The sequence below is a fragment of the Microcaecilia unicolor genome, chromosome 4, assembly GCF_901765095.1.
Source record: "Microcaecilia unicolor chromosome 4, aMicUni1.1, whole genome shotgun sequence".
In the NCBI taxonomy this organism is placed as follows: domain Eukaryota; kingdom Metazoa; phylum Chordata; class Amphibia; order Gymnophiona; family Siphonopidae; genus Microcaecilia; species Microcaecilia unicolor.
The window spans coordinates 211608526-211631901 of record NC_044034.1 but is presented as its reverse complement, the minus strand read 5'-3'; the positions used below and the strand labels follow the sequence as shown (position 1 = coordinate 211631901).

At 42.3% G+C, this 23376-nt stretch overlaps 1 protein-coding gene across 1 annotated transcript in view; it reads right to left on the bottom strand.

Moving 5' to 3' along the window:
- The window catches only part of B4GALNT4 (beta-1,4-N-acetyl-galactosaminyltransferase 4), a 577155-nt gene that overhangs the window by 98231 nt on the left and 455548 nt on the right, over window positions 1–23376 (bottom strand). Inside the window, exons 11-15 of the mRNA XM_030202455.1 lie at window positions 21450–21516; window positions 7461–7604; window positions 5330–5439; window positions 3854–3954; window positions 1642–1724 (exon numbers count right to left, since the gene is read on the bottom strand). Of these exons, the coding sequence (XP_030058315.1) occupies window positions 1642–1724; window positions 3854–3954; window positions 5330–5439; window positions 7461–7604; window positions 21450–21516 (505 nt within the window). The remainder of the gene's footprint in view (window positions 1–1641; window positions 1725–3853; window positions 3955–5329; window positions 5440–7460; window positions 7605–21449; window positions 21517–23376) is intronic.

Genomic DNA, 23376 nt, shown 5'->3' with positions numbered 1-23376 from the left:
ACATTACTCTTTTGCTGCTTTAGAGCACTGCGATGCTCAAGAAAAAAAAACTGAGGTGAAACCAGAAACAGTGGGCCCGAAATTCAAACCGCAGGAGTTAGTGCTGGCTAGTTAAGTTCAAATTGGTCAAAGATATACTATTAACTATTAACGCAGCCACATTTGTTTGTTTAACTGGCACTGAACATTCCCAGCTAGGCAGTTATATTGTGGGTTACTACCAGCTATCTGCTAGACACTGACGGGGGATATTCAGCACCACAGGAGATAGCTGGCTATCTCCTGCTGAATAGTGGTGGATAGCCAGCTAAGTGCCATTTAACTGGCCAGGTGCCATTCCTGGCTGGTTAAATGGTTTTGAATATCGGGAGAATGAATGCCACAACCGGGCAGACTTCCATGGTTCCATATATGGCAGGACAGATCAGGATGGGCTGAAGAGGAATTCAACAGCAGCTCCAGTAGTTGGGATGTAAGGACACTGCTGAGTGGACTTCTACGGTCTACGTCCCAAAAACGTCAAAGAAAGATCAGGATCACGTATTCGTAACTTATACCACATTCATTATTGGTTTCATCATGATTTGATAATGAATGTGACTGTTGGGCAGAATGGATGGACCATTCAGATCTTTATCTGCCGTCATCTACTATGTTACTATCGGGCTCAGTTTCAAAGCACTTAGCCTCCCAAAGTTCCATATGTTTCTATGGAACTCTGGAAGGCTAAGTGCTTTGAAAATATGCCTCTATGGGGCTCAGTTTTGAAACAGAAAAACATCTAAAAGTGGCATAAAACAGCATTTGGATGTTTTTCTCACAAAAATGTCCGAATCGGTATTTTTGAAACCTATTTTTCAGACGTTTTTCTATGCTGTTCTTCTGCAGTGCGTCCAAATCGCAAAGGGGCATGTCGGGGGCGTGTTAAGGGCCGGATCTGGACATTCCTAAGACTTGGATGTTTTTCAGCCGTATGGAACAAAATCGTCCAGGACTAAAGCTAAGACGTTTTGAGCTAGACCCCTGCCACCCCCCAAAAATGTGAATAAAAATATGACTTACCAGCCTCTATGACAGCCTACTCAGGTCCCTATCTCCCTCTACCTGTCACACTTGTGGTGGAAACTGTGACCCCTCCAAAAGTCACCAAAAACCTACTGTACCCACATATAGATGCCCTCTTCACCCATAAGGGCTACTGTAGTAGTGTACAGCGTGGGGGGGGGGGGGGGGTAGTTGGTTTTGGAGGGCTTAGGGGACAAGATAAGGGAGCAAAGGTGAGATGTGTACCTGGGAGCATTTTTGTGAAGTGCAAGTGCCCTCTAGGGTGCCCCACTGCTCTTCTGGGATGTCTGGGGGACCAGTCTACTAAAAATGCTGGCTACTCCTACATTCCATTGGCATGAATCTCTACGTTTTACACTTATTTGTTTTTTTTTTGTTTGTTTTTTTGACAATGGCCCAAAAACCAAAACGCCCAAAGCACAAAACCTTGTTCAAAACAGTATTTTCAGAAAAAAAGATAGACTTTTTAAATGACCTTCGGATTTTGGATGTTTTGTTTAAAATGTCCAAAAGTGGACTTAGACATCATATCGAAAATGCCCCTCCATGTAACTTACTCCAAAATGTACATCTTACTTTCTGAGTTCAAAAAAAGGAAGGCTCCTCTGTGAAGGTCCTCTTCTTCCTCATCCATCTTCATATACTTGTAAAATCCAAACCTTAAGAGGAAAAAGAAAGGACACAATAAATTAACTGGTCTTTATTTCCACACATTGAAATAAAAATACATAGAGGGGCATAATCAAACGAAAACGTCTTTCTCCATGGGCGTTTATCTCCGAGAACGGGTCCGTGAAGGGGCGGACCGAACCGTATTTTCGCAAAAAATAGACGTCCATGTTTTATTCGACAATTTGTGAGCTGGGCGTTTTTGTCTTTCAGCGATAATGGAAAATGAAAGCAACCAGCTCAAAAACGAATAAATCCAAGGCATTTGTTCGTGGGAGGGGCCAGGATTCATAGTGCACTGGTCCCCCTCACATGCCAGGACACCAACCGGGCACCCTAGGGGGCACTTTTACAAAAACAAAAAAAAAAAAGGTAAAAGAGCTCCCAGGTGCATAGCACCCTTCCCTTGTGCGTTGAGCCCCCCAAATCCCCCTCAAAACCCACTGCCCACAAGTCTACACCATTACTATAGCCCTAAGGGGTGAAGGGGGGCACCTACATGTGGGTACAGTGGGTTTGGGGGGGGTTGGACGACTAATAAGCATTAAGCAGCACAATTGTAACAGGTAGGGGGGGATGGGCCTGGTCCACCTGCCTGAAGTCCACTGCACCCCCTAACAACTGCTCCAGGGACCTGCATACTGCTGCCAGGGAGGTGGGTATGACATTTGATGGTGAAAATAAAAAGTTGTGAAACATCATTTTTTTGTGGTGGGAGGGGGTTAGTGACCACTGGGGGAGTCAGGGGAGGTCATCCCCGATTCCCTCCGATGGTCATCTGGTCATTTAGAGCACTTTTTTGGGACCTGTTCGTGTGAAAAAAGGGTCCAACAAAAGTGTCCTAAATTTCCGCTAAAAACGCCTTAATTTTTTCGATTATCGCCCTAACACGTACATCTCTCCTCAGCCGATAACCACGCCCCAGTTCCACCTTCGCCACACCTCTGACACGCCCCATCAACTTTGTCCGCATCCGCGATGGAGTGCAGTTGAAAACGTCCAAAATCGGCTTTCGATTATACCGATTTATTCGTTTTTGTGAGATAAACGTCTATCTCCCGATTTGGGTCGAAATCTAGGCGTTTTTCTCTTTCGATTATAAGGTGGATAGTAACATAGTAGATGACGGCACAAAAAGACCTGCAGGGTCCATCCAGGAAATAAAAATAAGAACTTAAAAACCCTCTGCTTGAGATTCTAATCAGCACACTGACCCCCCCCCCCCCCCCCAAATTTGGGAGCAATTCTTAAAGTGTTTGCATAGTTACAAATTCTGGAGGTGGTTTTAATGCAACGTGAAAACATGCGGATACTAGCTCTTCATAAATTCACATTCATCAAAACCAAGCTTAACATCCCTTATTAATGCAGATGCCTACAAGCATGTGCATATATTTGAATATAACCTCATTTTTCCTGCTGTCTCCAGTTTTGAAGATGTCTTGTCACACTGTAAACACTTGCAAGATACTGTTATTGATTTTACAGTACGGTTTCTAATCTGACTGCTTTGCTTAAAGAAAAAGTGAAAAAAAAGGAGACAAAAAAAGTCTGTGGACTTTGCACCTGTTGTTTTGTGTAGGTAGTCGGGACAGGGAACCCCATCTAATACTTTTGGCCAGGTTTGAGAAGGGCAGTTTACAACCAGGCCATTTCAAATGGGTAAACCACTCTCTGCCCCCAGACACATTAATTCTATTTTTTAGCACTGATCCCAAAACTACCGAAGGACGCCTGAGCACACTTTGCAGTAGTGCTTTTTATCCTGCAGTAAGCACGCGTTAGTGCTTACTGCAGCTTAGTTAAAGGATCCCTTTATCCAGTTACTGTTGGTACCCAAGATAGGGGCTAGCACTGCATATCCAGGTCTAATTTTGCTGCCACCAGCAGCTTTTAAAAAATTGTTGACTGCTGCAAGCTGAATATTCACCCCAAAACGTCTAAAGTTGCAAAAATATTATGTACAAAAAAAAAAGAATTAAATATATTTAACTATCTAATCAAATATATAAAATTAATAAGCAAAGGAGTGGTATCTGTTCAGCATTAGAAATGTACAGAGAGCTGTAACAATATTGTTATTGCAAGCCATATATTTTTGATTAAAATCTAGACTTACTTTTCCAGATACAGAGAAGACTCCCGATAAAAGCATTTATTTTCAGTTTCCATGTGGGTAAGGCGGGTGAAGTCACTGGGGTAGACAAATGAAAGATAGACCTACGGTAGAAGACAATGGAGAGAGATGAGCAATTTTCCTGAATGGCATAGATACTAGAATATAACAAAAGTGAAAGATACCAGCCTATTTATTAAGCTGTGCTTTGGTTCTATTAACATTAAGAGCTGGATTCTATAAGTGGCGCTGAAAACTAGGCTCCAAATAAAATCGCTATTCTATAATGGGTGTGTGCAAGTGCTATGAAACTTTATACACCTGCATGTGTGTTGAGGTCACAGAGTCAAGATTTGCTGCGTGCTAACCTAGTGGCGGCCCTACCATTAGGCTGGCTGAGGTGGGGGCCTCAGGTGACACTCTCCCCTTCCCTGCTCAACCTTCTTCCCTATGTTTACCTTAATTTTTTTCTTTTCCAAAAACTAGCAGCAATTCCTGTAGGCTGCCCTGCCGCTGGCACCGGCCTCTTCTCCCTACTGCGGCCTGCCTCTTGACGTAACTTCCCATTTCCTCAGAAGCGGGATGCAGTAGAGCGAAGAGACCGGTGGCAGCGGCACCATGGCGAGGCAGCCTATGGGAATTGCTTCCGCCTTTTGGAAAACAAAATAAGGTAAACGTGGGGACGAGAGTAGAGGAGGGAAGGGGGGAGATGCCAGACCGGGCACAGGTGGTGATGGGGGCAGAATCTCATCCCTCCCTCGGGCAGGAGATTGCCTTGGGCCGCCTCTGCTAACTGATTAGTGCGTGGCAGTACATGAGCCCTTACCACCTTCATAATGGATGGCAGTAAGAGCTCATGTGCTAATGGCCATGTGCTAATGGGAAAATTAGCACATGGCCATTAATTGGAAAAATAGAAAAATCAGCCATTTTACCCCGGTGGTAAAAATAGCATTAACACGTGGAAAAGACCTGCATGAGGACACACTAAGGCCACTTTTTTACCGCAGTTTGGTGAAACGGCCCCTAACTGAGAACTGTAATAGCACCAACCATGTCAAATAACAAACTTACATTATTTTTATTTATTTATATATTGTATTTGTACCCCACATTTTCCCACCTTTTTTGCAGGCTCACTGTGGCTTACAGAGTATAGATATGATAACGTTGTTACATGATTTAAAAACAGTCGATCATAAGCAAAGGTGAAAGAGGATTTAGATGGAAGGTGTTAGGTAAGGCGTGTGAGAGGTGTTTGAGGTGTTTTTTGGTGTACTTGGGTGGTTTAAGGAATGATTTGTTTCATTGAGGGTGACTTTTGTAGGCTTTGTTGAAGAGATGTGTTTTCAAAGCTTTGCGAAAGCTGGTTAGATTATCCCATGAAAGTTCAAGAGATACTTTTTAAAGCACAGGTCACGGCAGCAAAATAAAGGTGAGATGCAAAATGGATACCAGAGAAATCCATGAGATACTTACAAACTGCAGGCCCTGGTAGCGTGCGATGGGGAAGTCCTTGACCACATAGGTTGGAGTATAAGCACATGGCACTAACACATTTTCTACCCGTGATGGCTCTATCAAAGGAGCTGAAGAAACAAAATCAGATTAAAGGCGAGTTTAATTTTGAGAGGGTGCTAGTAAATGTCATACACTTTTACTGGCACTGCAAAACGCTATTTTATAGAACGCAGGAGTATTACATAATGAAGAATGGCCAAGTCAGCTCCTGTTCTGTTTTGATATCCAATTCTGCACAGTGACACTCATAAAACAGCAAAACACATACCATCTACTGGGAACCACATTGCTGAGATTAATCTGACAGATAAAACCTGGGACTCCAGAGTTAACCACAAGTTAATAAAGATTCAGTGCTAGTACTGCATTTGAAGATCAGATCAAGAGGTCCCTTGAAATCTGACTTTAATGCCTTACCAAGACAAGGAATGCGTGAGTCAGGGAGAGGGAAGCAAGAAAGCCAGATATCAGCAGGCGTTTATGGCATAAGTACATAAGTAATGTCACACTGGGAAAAGACCAAGGGTCCATCGAGCCCAGCATCCTGTCCACAACAGCGGCCAATCCAGGCCAAGGGCACCTGGCAAGCTTCCCAAACGTACATTCTATACATGTTATTCCTGGAATTGTGGATTTTTCCCAAGTCCAACCGTCTAACCCCTTTTTAAACTCTGCTAACACCTTCACCACGTTCTCCGGCAACGAATTCCAGAGTTTAATTATGCGTTGGGTGAAGAAACATTTTCTCCGATTTGTTTTAAATTTACTACACTGTAGTTTCATCGCATGCCCCCTAGTCCTAGTATTTTTGGAAAGCGTGAACAGACGCTTCACATCCACCTGTTCCACTCCACTCATTATTTTATATACCTCTATCATGTCTCCCCTCAGCCGTCTCTTCTCCAAGCTGAAAAGCCCTAGCCTCCTTAGTCTTTCTTCATAGGGAAGTCGTCCCATCCCCGCTATCATTCTAGTCGCCCTTCGCTGCACCTTTTCCAATTCTACTATATCTTTCTTGAGATGCGGCGACCAGGCACTGCAGCAAAAATGAAAATCGGGAAGACTAGATGGGTCTTGTGCAGCCCTCTTGGCCACCAAATTGATATGTTTAGTAGCTAAATACCACCACCCAGACATGTAAGGTAGAAGTGGAGTTGCCCCTGAATGCCCTAAATCCCACCTCCTTTGTAGACAGATAATGATTGATGCATCCAACCTTTACAGAAGAACTTATGTGGCTGGCACTAAAAAATAAGTGTTTTTGAATCAGCCTGTATGTTTCAATCAGTTGAAGAGTATCTAGCTGAAGCAAACATGACAATTAAAAGGATAATTTTATAGCCAGTGACATAAGTGCATGAGGAAGGTATATATAGAAAAAGCACCAGTTTTAAGATGGTAAAGTACAGGTATACAGTTCTACGATGGTAAAGTACAGGTATACTTTCCCTTATAAAACTGCCATTTTTACCTGCAACCAGCAGCAAAAGCATAACCCCCCAAATTCTATAAATGGCGCCATATGGCGCCTTAAGTCATTTGCGCTAATTTGGCCACATGGCCAAATTGCGTGTACAACTTAATTGATTAACAAGTGAATCAATGCCGATAATTGGTACATTACAACCAATTAGCAGCAGTAATTGGCTTTAATTAGAACTTATGTGCACAACTTTCTAGGCTTATTCTACAACACCTGGTTTCAGTTGTTGTAACTCCTCGTGCTCAAAGTTGAGTGTAAATCCCAGGACTACACATTATTCTATAAAGGGCACCGATGCCGGAAAACCCATTATTCAGTGCCAATTTTTTCTTAAGTGACGAATATTGTGCATCATTTACAGAATTTATACATTTGCATTTTGTAAGGAATATCTGTAACACAATGCCCACTTTAAATATATATAAATGCATGTTGTGTAGGATCACTGCAAGTATACTTTTCTATGCGTATATGGTAACACATTTTATGCGTGCTCTTTCTACATATACAACCCGGTTTACACAAAGAATTCCTTTAAAAAAAAATTACATCCCAAATGTGGAGGTTGAAATGTGTCACTTTGTTTGACGGTTCTGACCAACTTACTTAGGAAGAAAGTATCCCGGGGATCTGGTTTCAGCATGTCTGCTCCACTGTCTTCTCTTTGAGCTTCCCACAAGTAACTTCCTGAATGGCTTGCAAGAGACTGCGGAATATGATCCACTTTATTCATCTTCAGAGAAGATTCATCTGGGAATCCCCCCCACACACACACAGAAATAAAAAGGACCAGAATAAAATATGTCAAATATATTCCTGTTTTAATTAATCTAAAATTCAGAGTTCCCAAAAAAGACTGAAAACAAAGCATTTACAACATTCAAGTTGATTTTGGCTTAGAGAATAATCAGCAATAAGTCCTGAGCACTCTACAGAAATAATCACCAAACAAATGTTTTTCTTGCTTCTTTTTATATATTTCACTGCTTGGCTACAGCCAGCATTTATTTATTTGTTGCATTTGTATCCCACATTTTCCCACCTCTTTGCAGGCTCAATGTGGCTTACATAGTACCGTAAACGCGTTTGCAAAGTCTGGTAGAGAAACAAATACAAGGTGATATTGTAGTCGAATAAGGCATTCACCAAGTCCGGAAGAGAAACAAATATAAGGTGATACTGTGGTCGAATAAGGTACATGTGTGTCAGGTACAATGGGGGTTGAGGAGAGGAAAGGTTAAATAGTGTCCGTTACAATCTTTGGTTTTGCTGTTTTGCAGAGTGTCGATATCTATGTGGGGTGGGGTATGCCTTTTTGAATAGGTAGGTTTTTAGTGACTTCCTGAACTGTAGGTGGTCGTAGGTTGTTTTCACAGCTTTTGGCAATGTGTTCCATAGTTGTGTGCTTATATAGGAGAAGCTGGATGCGTAGGTTGCTTTGTATTTGAGTCTTTTGCAGTTTGGGTAGTGGAGGTTCAAGTAGTTTTGAGATGAACTGGTTATATTTCTGATTGGTAGGTCGATGAGGTTTGTCATGTATCCTGGGACTTGGCCGTAGATAATTTTGTGGACCAAGGTGCAGGTTTTGAAGGTGATACGTTCTTTGATTGGAAGCCAGTGCATTTTTTCTCGGAGGGGTTTGGCACTTTCGAATCGCGATGTACCAAATATCAGCCTGGCTGCTGTGTTTTGAGCGGTCTGGAGTTCTTTGTAAGTTGTTCTTTGCATCCCGCATAGATTCCTTGTACAATCAATGGCTTAGTACCATTGATTGTACAAGGTTACAAAATATTTCCCTCGGGAAGAAAGGTTTTACGCGTTTGAGTTTCCACATTGAGTGGAACATTTTCTTTGTTGTGGAGTTCACTTGGCTCTCGAATGTGAGGTTGCGGTCGATTGTAACGCCGAGTATTTTCAGACTGTCTGAGATAGGGAGGGTGTGGTCTGGGGTGATTAATGTTGTGGGTTTGTACGTATTGTGTTGAGATGAGAAGATGAGGCAGTGTGTTTTTTCAGTGTTCAGTTTCAGTTGAAAATAATTTGCCCATGAGTTCATGGTGTTCAGACCGAGTTTGATTTCATTGATGATTTCTGTTAGATCATGTCTGAAGGGAATGTATTTTGACATCGTCTGAGTAGATGAACGGGTTGAAGCCTTGCTTTGATAAGGACTTGGCCAGTGGGATCATCATTATGTTGAAGAGTGTTGGTGATAGTGGTGATCCTTGAGGTACTCCACAGTCTGCTTTCCAAGGAGGTGATATATTTAATTTTGATTTCACTTGTATGGTGAACTTGTATGTTCTGGTGGTAAGAAAACTCTTGATCCAGCTAAGTATATTTCCACCAATCCCGAAATAGTCTTAGTAGTATGTTGTGGTTTACTATATCGAATGCGCTCGACATATCAAATTGAAGGAGAAGTATGCTCTTGCCTGTAGCTATTTCTTGCTTGAATTTGGCCAGGAGAGTGATTAACACAGTTTCGGTACTATGGAGGGGGCGAAATCCCGATTGTGATTCATGTAATAATGAGAACTTGTCCATGTAGTCAGTAATCTGTTTGGTCACCATGCTCTCCATCAGTTTGACTGCTAGTGGGATAGATGCAACAGGGCGATAGTTGGCAAGTTCGGTTGTTTTTTTCTTGGAAAAGACCTTGTTGGAGCAAGTAGTTTAGATGGGATGTAAGGTCTGTTATGAAGCGGTCAGGGGCGGATTTTAGCAGGTAGCTGGGGCAGGTGTCCAGTTTGCAGTGGGTGCTAGAGAACCTTTTGATCGCTTGGGCGACTGTTTCAACAGTGAGGAGCGTGAAGTTTGACCAAGTTCAGTCAGCTGGGTATTCTCCAGGGTTTGCATCCAAGCTATTGATGAAGTTTTCGGTATCAGTATTGTCCTGAGGTAGTGTTTTGCGTGTTTGTGATTTTTTCATTAAAGTATTTAGCAAGTTTGTCTGCAGGTGGAATGTCTCTATTGGTTGCAGTGACCGATGTAGTGTCTAGTAATTTGCTCACTAGTTGGTATACTTTCTTCGTGTCTTTGAAATCAGGTCCTATTTTAGTTTTACAGTATGTCCTTTTGGTTTGTCTTATTGCGTATTTGTATTTCCTATGTATCTGTTTCCAAGCATTAAGTGTGTGTTCGTCTTTTGTTTTTTTCCATGCACGTTCGAGTCTTTCTGCTATCTATTTTCTACAAGCAAAAAAAAACCCAACGTGTTTCGGTCTCTCTAAGGAAAACTGTTTGCTAACTTTAGTTTTTTTTTTAGTTATCTGGGCCTATATACACTACAGTCTCTTGGTATACTGCTGATAATTTGTATCTCTTAGGGGCTCATTTTCAAAGCACTTAGCCTTCCAAAGTTCCATAGAAACCTATGGAACTTTGGAAGGCTAAGTGCTTTGAAAATATGCCTCTCTGTGTTACAAATTGTCTCTTTTGACATGTTTGCCTTTTTAAAAAGAGATTCGAGATTGACTTCAGTACAGTCTGTAGGCTTTGAGCACATTCCCTGGACCATTATAAGGCACTCTATATAGGGGGAGGGATCTCAGAGGTACAAATCATAGAAATAGGTTTGGCTTTGAATTCTGCTTTCTCAAGCACGTGGAGCTGAGCTGATTTTATAATCCCTTCTATCCTACTTCACAACTACACATCCAGGGCTTGCCGTTCTTATATAGGTGACCCAATAATCAATAACAATATTCCTCAGTAACATAGTAACATAGTAGATGACGGCAGAAAAAGACCTGCACGGTCCATCCAGTCTGCCCAACAAGATAAACTCATACGTGCTACTTTTTGTGTATACCCTACCTTGATTTGTACCTGTCCTCTTCAGGGCACAGACCTGAAGAGGACAGGTACAAAAGGTGTGGATCAAGGACTCAGGAAGCAGCTTGTGGGACAGACAGAGGAATACAAGGACCAGGACTGAAAGTAAAGTAAATGAGGAAAAACCCCTAAAACACCAACCAGTCCTGGCTTATATTTCAGCACCTATTAATCTGTGAAAATATGGTAGCTAAATTCCTCAGTACAGTCACATTCAGGTAATCTTGCAGATTGGTATCACTTATCATGCCTATTCACACTCATTCCAAACAATCAACATGTCTTTCATTCTGGTCCCGATGATCAAAGGTAATTGCAGGCGCTAGAGGCCACAAGCGAAAGACTAGTGCCCGCATTTACCCTTGCACATACGATCAGAGGGGTCTACAGCATCCGCACCAGGGAATACCACAGAGCTCACTTAGATTTAAATGAGCTCTGTGGTATTCCACCTGTATGGTCAGAGTACAGTGCTCTGATCATACGGGTAAAATAGCGCCTTAACCCTACACCAGCTCAAAGCTAGCATTAGGATTAAGGCTCCCTCTGTTCCCCCTCCCCCTGTCCAAGCCAGGCATCCTGGGCTGTCACCGTCAGTCCTGGGAGTCCAGTAGTTGAAGCCCAATGGTTGAAGCCCTTGTGCCCCCCCAAGACCCCACATCCCCCCCAGAAATGAGGGCACAGGGGGGCTGAAGGTCCGGTGGACCTCTAGGCCCCCTAACACCTAATACAAAAAATAACTCCCTGGTGGCAACAAACCTCATCCCTGCCTGCCCTGGTAGTCTAGCGGCCACCTCCCCCTCCCCCGTACCTTGTAACAATGAAGGAGGGAGTAGCATTCCCTCCTCTTCCCAGCGCCACCTTCAAAATGGTGGTTCCCTGTCCTTCCCACATAAGAGAAAAAAATACTTCCTGACATTATTCCTGAGTCGGCCCCCTTTCAACCTCAATCCATGTCCTCTAGTTCAACCACCTTTCCGTCTCTGGAAAAGGTTTTTTTGTGGATTAATACCTTTCAAATTAATCTACAAACAAACCTTTTTCCAGAGATTCTGACTTATCTGCTGTATCTGTAGACACTGCTAAGCCTCTAAAAAAAGACCAAACGTATCAACACTGAACATAGGCAAGCCTTATAGTAAATAGTAAATGACGACAGATAAAGACCTGAACGGTCCACCCAGTCTGCCCAACAAGATACTCATTTTACATGGTATACGATACTTTATATGTATACCCGAGTTTGATTTGTGCCTGCCTTCCTCAGGGCACAGACCGTAAAAGTCTGCACAGCACTGTTCCTGTACTAAAAGTTCTGAAGCTAACGTCGAAGCCTCTTAAAATTTACACTCCAGCCCATCCATACCTATTCAGCCACTATCTGGGTGCTGACCGTAGAAGTCCAGCCAGCACTGGTTTTACTCGCCAATTACCGGCGTCACCACCCTATCTCCACTAAGATTCCATAGATCCATTCCTTCAAAACAGGATTCCTTTGTGTTTATCCCATGCATTTTTGAATTCCATTACCGTTTTCATCTCCACCACCTCCTGCTGGAGGGCATTCAACGTATCTACCACCCTTTCCGTGAAATAATACTTCCTGACATTATTCCTGAGTCTGCCCCCCTTCAACCTCAATTCATGTCCTCTTAGTTTTACTGTCTTCTTGTCTCCGGAAAAGATTAATTTGCGGATTACCACCTTTCAAATATTTGAACGTCTATATCATGTCACCCGTTTCTCCTTTCCTCCAAAATACACATGTTCAGGTCGGCAAGTCTCTCCTCGTACGGTTTGCAACACAAATCCCATACCATTTTTGTAGCTTTTCTTTGCACCACTTCCAGTCTTTTTACATCTTTAGCAAGATACGGCCTCCAAAACTGAACACAACATTCCAAGTGGGGCCTCACCAGTGACTTTTAAAGGGGCATCAACATCTCCCTTCTTCTGCTGGTTATACCCCTCTCTATGCAGCCTAACATCCTTCTGGCCTTGATGTTCTCTTCCTAAACTGACCTGCACATTTTTACACCTTTATTCAGAGCAGGTGTCAATTTGTGCATAGCCATTTGCTCATTACTGGGGCTGGTTTTTGAAAGCCTATTTTATAAGGGTACATGGGCAACAATGCTGCCTTTATAGAATAGATATGCAAAAACAAAAGCTTGCCAAAAATATGTTATGTACTGGAAAGTATATGATTTTATGTCAGCTGTTTGACTTGATCATTCATGCCCATATATGCTCAAACTTTGTGCCAAAATTAAACTGAGTGAAAATCTAATCCATAATGGTATAATTTCCAGTAAGTGAAAGTCCGTTGGCCACTATGAGAACACTACAAATTCAATGCACATTCGCTGTAACAGGCTCATTTTCAAAGCACATAGACTTAGAAAGTTACACAGATTACTGAGGAGCTCATTTTCAAAAGAGAAAAATGTTCAGAAAGTTTCATAAAGCAGCATTTGGACGAATTTCTTCTCAAAACGTCCATATCGGTATTTTCAAAACCTGTTTTGCAGACGCTTATCTATGCAATTCATCTGCAGTGCATTCAAATCACAAGAGGGCGTGTGGGAGGTATTCTGGGGCAGGCTTAGGGTGTCCCTAATACTTGGACATTTTACAGCCATAATGGAACAAAATGAATACATCTAGGCTGAAATTTCAACATTTTGTTCTAGACCTGTTTTTAGAACAAATTAGGTACAAAAAGGTGCCTTAAATGACCAGATGACCACTGGAGGGAATCAGGCATGACCCCCCTTACTCCCCCAGTGGTCACTGACCTCCTCCCACCCCCTATTACTTACCAGCCTCTATGATAGCTTCAGATGTTATAGCCAGGTCTATCAGAGCTGGAAGCAGGTCCCTGGGGTAGTGTAGTGGTCAGTGAACTGCACTATAAAGAGGAGGACCCAGGCCCATATCCCACTCTATCTGCAACACTTGTGGTTAAAAGTGTGAGCCCTCCCATACTCCCAAAACCTACTGTACCCACATATAGGTGACCCCTTCATCAATAAGGACTATTGTAGTGGTGTACAGTTTGGGGTAGTGGGTTTTGGAGAGCTCAGCATACAGTATAAGGGGGTGATGGTGAGATGTGTATTAGGAGCTTTTATATGAAGTCTACTGCAGTGCCCCCTAGGGTGACCCATTGCTCTCCTGGGATGCCTATGTGGCCAGTCTACTAGAATGCTGGCTCCTCCTACATCCCAACGGCTTGATTTTCTACAGTTTTCACTTGGACGTTTTTTTTTTTTTTTCAAAAATGGCCCAAAAAGATAAACACAGAGCACAAAAACATCTTACATGTGGCTATTTAAGAAAAAAAAATACATTTTGCTGTTTCAAAAATAGCCATATTTCTTATTCAGATTTGGTACGTTTAGCGCAAAATGTCCAAAGTCCAACTTAGATGTCATATTGAAAATGCCCCTCTATGTAACTTTGTAAGTCTATGTGTTTTGAAAATGAGTACTAATGTTCCAAAAGCATCTTAATCAGCAATATAAATATAAATAGCATGTAAACTAATGCAGCATAACTTATCTTTATGAAAAAAGGACAAGTATTGTTTGATAGAGAATTCAGTTTTGTCAGTTGTCCACAGTATAGAAAGAAATATTTTAAATCTCCTCTCCCAACTCTGAGCGTTTGATGCAAAATGGTACTCAGTTTGATTTTGTCAAAAGGTTTGAGCGCATACAAGTGTGGCCTATGATGGTGCATATGGGTGTGAATGACCAAGCAAAACAATTAACATAAAGTCATACATGCCTTCTTCTTGACAAAAGATTGACACTGACGGCTTCTCGTCACTAGAAATTATGGGACTGATATTCAGACCATGGGAGTTAGCCCGACTAACTCCCGCAGTCAGTGCTAAACCTGGATATTCAATACCTCGGGACTTTTTAAAGCAACTAGCACTGTTTTTTACTCATTCACCACTGTTTTTAATTTGGATAACCTCTTTTTTAATTGAGAAGATGTGTTTTTAAGGTTTTTGAATCATAATATAGATGTATTTATAAAGCTTTTTTTAATCTCAATACAGTAATCATGCATGCATGACACCATTGTATATATAAGTTAGGGTGTCATACCAAGTTTGTTTTACCCATTTCCAAACACATCCAGGAACATGTGAGTAAACTTTTCTTATTTTTTCATAGCTGATATTTTAAATTTTGAGATCTTTTAGACAATGTTGGTTTTAAAACAATGGTGGATATTTCTATCTTTGTAAATCCAGCACTTCCCTTGGTAAGGTCATCAGTCTGCAAAGGTCTTTGCATAACACTCACATAAAAGTGAGTGACTGTGTGCTTTAAAAATAAGCAGAGTCACTGACACCATTACTCACAGGAACAGAAAATGAAACCAGCTGATGACTTTACCATCCAGTTTATGGCCCTGTCTTGTCAGCCAATAAAGTGCTATTTGGACCTGTGATCACATCTGTGCTCCTTGCCATCTCTGCTTTGGGTTATCCTTGAAATACACAACAACACACTGCCATTTTGGGCTTTTGTAATTTTTTTCTAGGTGTAAAAGCCTATTTAAATTTGCAAAATGGCCTCCTCACAAGTAGTTAACTTTCACCTATAGGCTATTATTTTAGACACATAGCCATGTGCATCACATACAAGTGTAAATATTGATTTCAGAAAGTCGCTATTTACATATGGGGATCTACACCAAGGAGATTTCATGAGGTATATAGTGTGGATATGGTTTGTGCCGGACTAAATCTGCTTGTGTATTCCCCATTTTAAAAGGGAATACTCATGTATGGGGAAAAAATTTCCATGTTGGTTTTCACCAGAGCTCAAAGGCACAAATAGGCTTTAAAAAGTACTCAATTTAGCCAGGACTTTACATAAGGGATTGAGGGAGTCATTCTCTTTAATCCAATGTAGTTTATTTTCTCCTCCAAAACAATGCCAAGTTAAAACTGTGGTCTCCCTAATTAACTGGCAGCACTTACACATTAGGTTTGTAAAATGGGGCAGCTACACATGGAAGCACTGCCACAGAAATGTAGAAGTTGTGAAAACGACATATCTCACAGTATGTGCTAACACCTCCTTGTAAAGCTGCCAGATCCTTTACATCTATTTTTTCAATGTGTATACTTGTACCAGCAAATTCATGTGCACTCCTGCATGTATTTAAGACAAGGCTCTGCATCTACGGAAACTCTCCAACATCAGATACTGCTACCCTGATGTGACTATTTTCTTTCTTTCTCTTTGTTTTCTTTTTTTTGTTGATTTTAACTTATTCTATTTTTGGCAGGTTAACAGAGTACCACTCTACTGAAAACAAGAAGATGCTTGTTTAGCATGAAAACTTAAAATCTAGTTACTCTTTGGCACCTTTAAACTAAGTCACAAGATTATGTGACACAGGAGTGCTTGTGTGCCTAGAGGGTGGAAGGAAAGTGAAAGCAAGTCCCAGTCCTTCCTCACCACTACAAAGAACATCTAGCATGCATATAATAATGTAAAGTTCTCTATAAGACAGGACACTGAATAATGCAATAGCAGATGGAGAGAAAGAGGATGTGTGTAATTGTTTACATCAGCCTGAAGTAAAAATCAATTTAGATACAAATAATTAAAAATAGTCTCTGCCATCAGATTCTCCAATTTCTCTGGTAGCACCAGAATTCATTTTGCTATCAATTCCTGCAGCAAGCTGTGCCACTTATCCACACATTTTTTTCACAGGCAGTAGGGATAATCTTTATGGGTAGTTACTGATGGAAATACCTCTCCTTTATTCAGAGCCCAGCTAAAATCTATTAATCACAGTGTTGTCACCTGGTGGGGGGGAAAAAAAAGAAGATCTATGGATTTAATTAAGCACTGCATTATCTGTTCCAGCATACATGACAGCTAATCATAAGTCAGGGCTCAAAGATACAAGCTGATACATTTCCATCTACCATTAAAGTTGCTTCTTCTCTTGAAAATCCCGAAAGGGAGCAAGGAGGCATTTCAGAGTTTTAAGCCATTGAAACAAAGTGGGTTGTTAGAAATCAAAATTCAAGCACAGATTCTAAACAAATACTAAACACCTCAAATCCACAAATGTGCCTCATTATCAGAAACTCACCTCATACTATTAATTTAATGAGGGTGGCCAGAGCTTTGCAGTACTGTATATTACCACCAGTGGTATGCTTAATACGGGTCTCAATCATCCCTGGCATTTTCGGCCTTTGCTTAGTAAATAGTGCCAGATATTCTGGTTTTGTTGCTCTTTCTATATACTTGTTGCTTTGGTGCTCTGATCTCCTCCCATGGCTTTCAGTACCATCATTTATGCTGATGGCTCTCAAATTTACCTCTCCAGACTATACATTTCACCCAGAGCTGCTTGCCTGAAATTTTAATCTGAATGCCTCATCACCATCTGAAAATTAATATGGCCAAGACAGAAATTTAGGCTTATACTATAAAGTACTCCTAAATTAAGACATACTTTATAGAATACGCTTACGTGAATTTCATTTTGGCGCCAATGTTTTAGGTGTGATATAGAAAATCTAGTCCCATACGTTTTGAATAGACTTCCTGAATTGGTGCATCATGTTCCTTCCCTGGCCCTATTCAAATCCAGCCTAAAAGGTCACATTTTTTAGGCTGCTTTTATTTTTTTTTATTTGGATTTTGCTCACACCTTTTTCAGTACTAGCTTGAAACTTAACCCTTGTATTTTTAATCATTTCCCATAATAAATGAACCTGCTTAATTCTCTCATTTGTCCCGTCTGTCTTCAATAGAATGCAAGTTTGCAGATCAGATGCCATTTCTCTTAGGTGTATGTGTACAGCAATACATACATCCAATAGCACTATAGAATGGTAAATAGTAGCAGAAAGAGATGGAGATGGGAATATTGGGAGCACACAAATAATTGTTGACACTATGAGAAGGAATTAGAAACAAAACACTGTAAAAAAAAAAAAAGAAATTTCAAACATGCAGGAGGCAGATCTGTTATATACATTCGACTGATAACCACTATTACATCTCTGACCTGGTTTACCAGACACATTCCTCACACTTGGATGACATTTTTAGCCTTCTCTGCTTGCTGAATAACTCCCACTATATTCTTTGGGTGAAAAGTGTGAAGTTCCACTGCAAAAATACACTGCTGACTTGTTTTCTTTTACTCTCTCATATTCCATTAGAATGGAATATGAAAATTGTGTCAGAACAGAGATTTAAGAAGAAAGATATCCTAATTTTGAACCTGGAGGACTAGTTGGATTGATAATGGCCTGATGGCACTGACCGTCTTTTCCTCTGTCACTATGATGCTTTCTTAACCAGCCAAGGAGCAGCAACACTTACATGCAAATTTATAGCAGGCAATATCACAGAAAGGGTGGTACTTTAGCGCTCAATACACAGATAAGCTACATTTTTGCAGACTTGCAGGCTCACAGAGACATTAATCCCATGGGCCTGCAAATCCACGTTCAATCTTGCATATGATTTCCTTTTAAAAAAGAAGCCAGCTCTGTGAATGGGGCTCCATGTTGGATGAATATATTTGCACCTGCATTGAATTAGTTGCAAATATACAAAGCAGAAGTATGCATGAAGCTTTCAGCCCTCCTCCCCAATTTCCCTCCACCTCTTTAAGGGGCCCTTTTATGAAAGGGTTGCCACGTGGCAACTTGGAACTACCACTGGCTCACGGGACCATTTTATTTTTAGGGGCTTTTTACCCACTGTTGTAAAAAGGGCCCTGGCGCACGGGAAAAACGGCCCCTGCTGCTACTGCAGGGCCCTTTTTACCGCGGCTTGGTATAAGGATCCCTGAGCTAGTGGGCAAGGGCAGATTGTGGCCAAAACTATGTCTGGACTTGAGGATCTTATCTCTGATCCCTCCTCAGTCTCTCTCTCTCTCCTTCATCCCTCCTCCTCCTCACCTAAACTGATTCTGAGTCTCTGCTGTTCCAGGCTTCAATGACTACTTTCCTACATCCTGCCTTATTGCCCCATGACCCATGTTGCAAACTGCAGTACCTTCTCCCCGCCCCCCCCCCCCTTCAACCGAGTCTGCTCTCTTAAAGGTAGAGGGTCTCATAGGCTGGCAATATTTCTATAGTACTAGCCTGCAAACCCTTACACTTTAAAAAGGGCAAATTTAGTCTGAGGGTATGCACTGCCATCTTTTGTCTTTCTCAGTGGCCACCCAGTCTCCAGGGCAATCTGTCTCTGTTAACAGCTTTAAAGTATCTATGCTTATAACCAATGCAGGGAACATTTACCCACAGAGGAACTTGAACACAAAATCATTGAAGAAGCAACGCCGCGAAGGCCAGCATAGGACTTTGGACGACGGGGGTTGGGGTCCCCCGTCAGCACAGGTACTGGACGGCAGCGGGGGACGGTTTTCGCCGAGAAGGGGGGGGGGGGGTCGACTGGGTCGCGGAAGGGGGGGGGGTGAAAACGGAGGGACAGCAGAGTCTGGGACAGCGAGGGAGGGTGGGGGATGGCCTTGCTAGCGCCCGTTTCCTTCCCTTTTGAAACGGGCATTTTTTACTAGTCTTCTATAAAACCAAAAGGAAGAGGTTTGTACTTTCCATTCCAGTTGGCATCTGTAAGATGGATATGTTTCTGAACTATGTGGTGGTAAAAGTCTTACCTACTCTTTCATGCATGCTCCAGGAGATGCCAAGCCACCTGCAGAAGAATCTTCCAGCTCGGGCTAATTTACAAGAGCTGACAGAAAGAGAAAGCCTAACCAGATTCAGGTGGACTCCAGCTCTTGTCTGCCAGATGTGTGATAAGGTGCATGGACACATGGAGAGGCATAATCGAATGGGGCGCCCAAGTTTTCCTGAGGGCGTCCTCGCAGGACATCCTCGGGAAGGGGCGGGAACACCCGTATTATCGAAACAAGATGGGCGTCCATCTTTCGTTTCGATAATACAGTTGGGGACGCCCAAATCTTAACATTTAGGTCAACCTTAGAGATGGTCATCCTTAGAGATGGTCGTCCCCGGTTTTCAGCGATAATGGAAATCGAGGACGCCCATCTCAGAAACGACCAAATCCAAGCCATTTGGTCGTGGGAGGAGCCAGCATTCGTAGTGCACTGGTCCCCCTGACATGCCAGGACACCAACCGGGCACACTAGGGGGCACTGCAGTGGACTTCACAAATTGCTCCCAGGTGCATAGCTCCCTTACCTTGGGTGCTGAGCCCAGAAAACCCCCCAAAACCCACTACCCACAACTGTACAACACTACCATAGCCCTAAGGGGTGAAGGGGGGCACCTAGATGTGGGTACAGTGGGTTTCTGGTGGGTTTTGAAGGGCTCACATTTACCACCACAAGCGTAACAGGTGGGGGGGTGGGGGGTGGGGCTGGGTCCGCCTGCCTGAAGTGCACTGCACCCACTAAAACTGCTCCAGGGACCTGCATACTGCTGTCAGGGAGCTGGGTATGACATTTGAGGCTGCCACCAAATATTTTTAAAGTTTTATTTTAGGGTGGGAGGGGGTTAGTGACCACTGGGGGAGTAAAGGGAGGTCACCCCTGATTCCCTCCGGTGGTCATCTGGTCAGTTCAGGCACATCTTTCAGGCTTGGTTGCAGGAAAAAATGGACCAAGTAAAGTCGGCCAAGTGCTCGTCAGGGATGTCCTTCTTTTTTCCATTATCGGCCAAGGACGCCCATGTGTTAAGCACGCCCCAGTCCCGCCTTCGCTATGCTTCTGACACGCCCCCATGAACTTTGGTCATCCCCGCGACGGAAAGCAGTTGAGGACGCCCAAAATCGGCTTTCGATTATGCCGATTTGGCTGACCCTGGGAGAAGGACGCCCATCTCCCGATTTGTGTCGAAAGATGGGTACCCTTCTCTTTCGAAAATAAGCCTGATGGTCTTCCATATTTACTGCCCTTGTAGATTGTTGACTTGAAAGTGATTACTGCTCTGTATACTCTGGCTACTGGGATTACTCAGTCCTCTGTCTCCAAATGTGTCACCTCCTTTCTAGAAATATGTTTGTCAATATACTGACAGGTAATGGGTTAACTTTGAGTGGACATTCAGCCACATACCTGTTAAGTTGGTGTTGCTGAATATGACGGGTTACCAGGTATCTTTAAGAAGCAGGTATCTCTGTGCCTTTCTGTTATAAAATTACCCTCCTATAGCCTAGCATATAAAATTCAGGCCTGTATTTCAGTTGCACAGATTTAGACCTAGCTGTATCAATAGATGTAGCCAGTGTAAATATAAAAAGCAGCTATTTTAGAAATGGAGAGTACACGCATATGTTTCCCTCTAAAACTACTGCTTACACATACATCTAGTGGTGAAAAGGGCACACATATATATGATTGCTCCGAGACATGAGTAACTATTCACATGCGTATCTGCCAGCACATTTAAGCGTGAGGTTCCACGCCAGTTACTTCTTTGTTTTAGTGCTGACACTTGTAAGCCCTGACACTACCAGAGGGTTGAGGAGAGGGTATGGATTGCAGGGTTGCAAGAGGAGGAGTTGCTGGACCATGTGCACATGGAGATGGGGGTAGGGAGGGGGAGGGGGAGGTAATCTGTTCTGCAGCCCATCCTACTTCTGCACTTTAATCAGGGACAGGATGTCCTGGCAGTCTATGGAACTGGGGATACTGCAATAAAATCAGGGGGTAATCCCTGAAAATTGAGGACATCTGGTAACCTTATGTTTAAAGAGACCTTACCTGTATAGAGTGAGATGAAGGAGGAATTAATTACTTCAAACTTCAGATTGGGAAGAAAGATGCGCCACTGAAATAAAAAGAGAATTTAAAAAATCAACTTGAAAAAAACTGCTGCTGAGGCTATGTTTCCATGCTTGAATTTCCTGAATACCAAGGTTGTTGATTTTCAGAAGAATGGACAGGCAGCTTGACAAAGGGAAAGGGGATGGGATTTGATACACCACCATTCTTAGGTTTCTATCACAGCAGTTTACACATTTTATACAAAAACTTTTTTTTTTAACGGCTGGACATCACACCCATTCTATTTATTATTTTTGAACATGTTTTTCCTCACACCATCTTAGCTATTTCTTTCTATGGAAAAAAAAATCAGCTCTTTTCTGCCCTGGGGCTACTGTTTCTAAAAACTGCTTCAAAAGACACTGTTCACCAGCATCTCTTTCCATTCCAGGCTTCTCAACCTTAAGACATGAGTGATTTTACCAATGGGAATAAGACAAGCTATAGCTACAATCAAGTACTGTATCATTTATGTGGCCTGAAAGACAGACTCTAACTGCAATGGCCAGGCATAAATATGTTTCTTGCAAACAGCTCTGCCAGTCAATTCAATCATAACCCACAGCAGTGTTTCCTGACTCTTTCAAATCCAAAGCGCAGTTACATTAAGAAAAATACTATGCAGCACATTGATCCCCATCCACCTGACTTAAAAAGGGTCTGAACAAATTTCTGGAGGAAAAGTCTATTAAGAAATAAAAGCTAGATATGGTTTAGAGTGCTACCTCATAGTGCCTGGAGCTGGGAATGAACTGCAGTGACTGGACCTTCAGTTTTAGTATCTATTGGGTACTTCTGATAAGCAACCTGGATTGGGCTTGATAGGCAACTGGTCTGACCCAGTGTGGCATTTGTTAATTATTTATTGCATTTGTATCCCACATTACCCCACCTATTTGCAGGCTCAATGTGGCTTACATAAATTTGTTGACATTGTCATATCAGGATATCTGATACAGTTAGTAATGTGTAGCGATCAAGGAAGGGAAGAAGGAAGGGAGTGCTTAGGATAGTTGTATAAGGTGAGCTTGAGTGGGTAGGTGAGGTGACAAAGTGAGGTTATAGGTGTTCATTGTAGGCCTTGTTGAAGAGGAATGTTTTCAGAGATTTTCGAAAGATTGTTGTTTCGTTGATTGCTTTCAAGTCTGTGGGTAATGCATTCCATAGCTGCGTGCTCATGTACGAGAAGGTAGTAGCATACATCAGTTTATACTTCAGTCCTTTGCAGCTAGGGTAGTGCAGGTTGAGAAATTTGCGAGATGATCTTGTGGCGTTTCTGGGAGGTAGATCCATGAGGTTTAGCATGTAGATTGGGGCATCTGCATGAATGATTTTGTGTACAATCGTGCAGATTTTGAACGCAATACGTTCCTTCAGTGGGAGCCAGTGAAGTTTCTCTCTTAGTGGTTTTGCACTTTCATATTTAGTCTTTCCAAATATGAGGCTGGCGGCCGTATTCTGGGCAGTTTGGAGTTTTTTGATTGTTTGTTCTTTGCACCCGGCGTACAGTGCATTGCAGTAGTCCAGATGACTTATTACCATTGACTGTACCAGAGTACGGAAGATGTATCTCGGGAAGAAAGGTTTTACTCTTTTAAGTTTCCACATGGTGTAGAACATCTTTTTGGTCGTGTTTTTCACGTGGGTGTCAAGAGTGAGGTTTCGATCAATGGTGACTCCAAGAATTTTCAAGTTTTGTGAGACCAGAAGGGAACAGTATGGCGTGGTCATGGTGTTGAAGTTTTTTGTGTTATGTTGTGAGGTGAGTACAAGGCATTGTGTTTTTTCTGCGTTAAGTTTTAGTCGGAATGCATCTGCCCAGGTGTGCATTATTTGGAGGCTTTGGTTGATTTCATTGGTGATT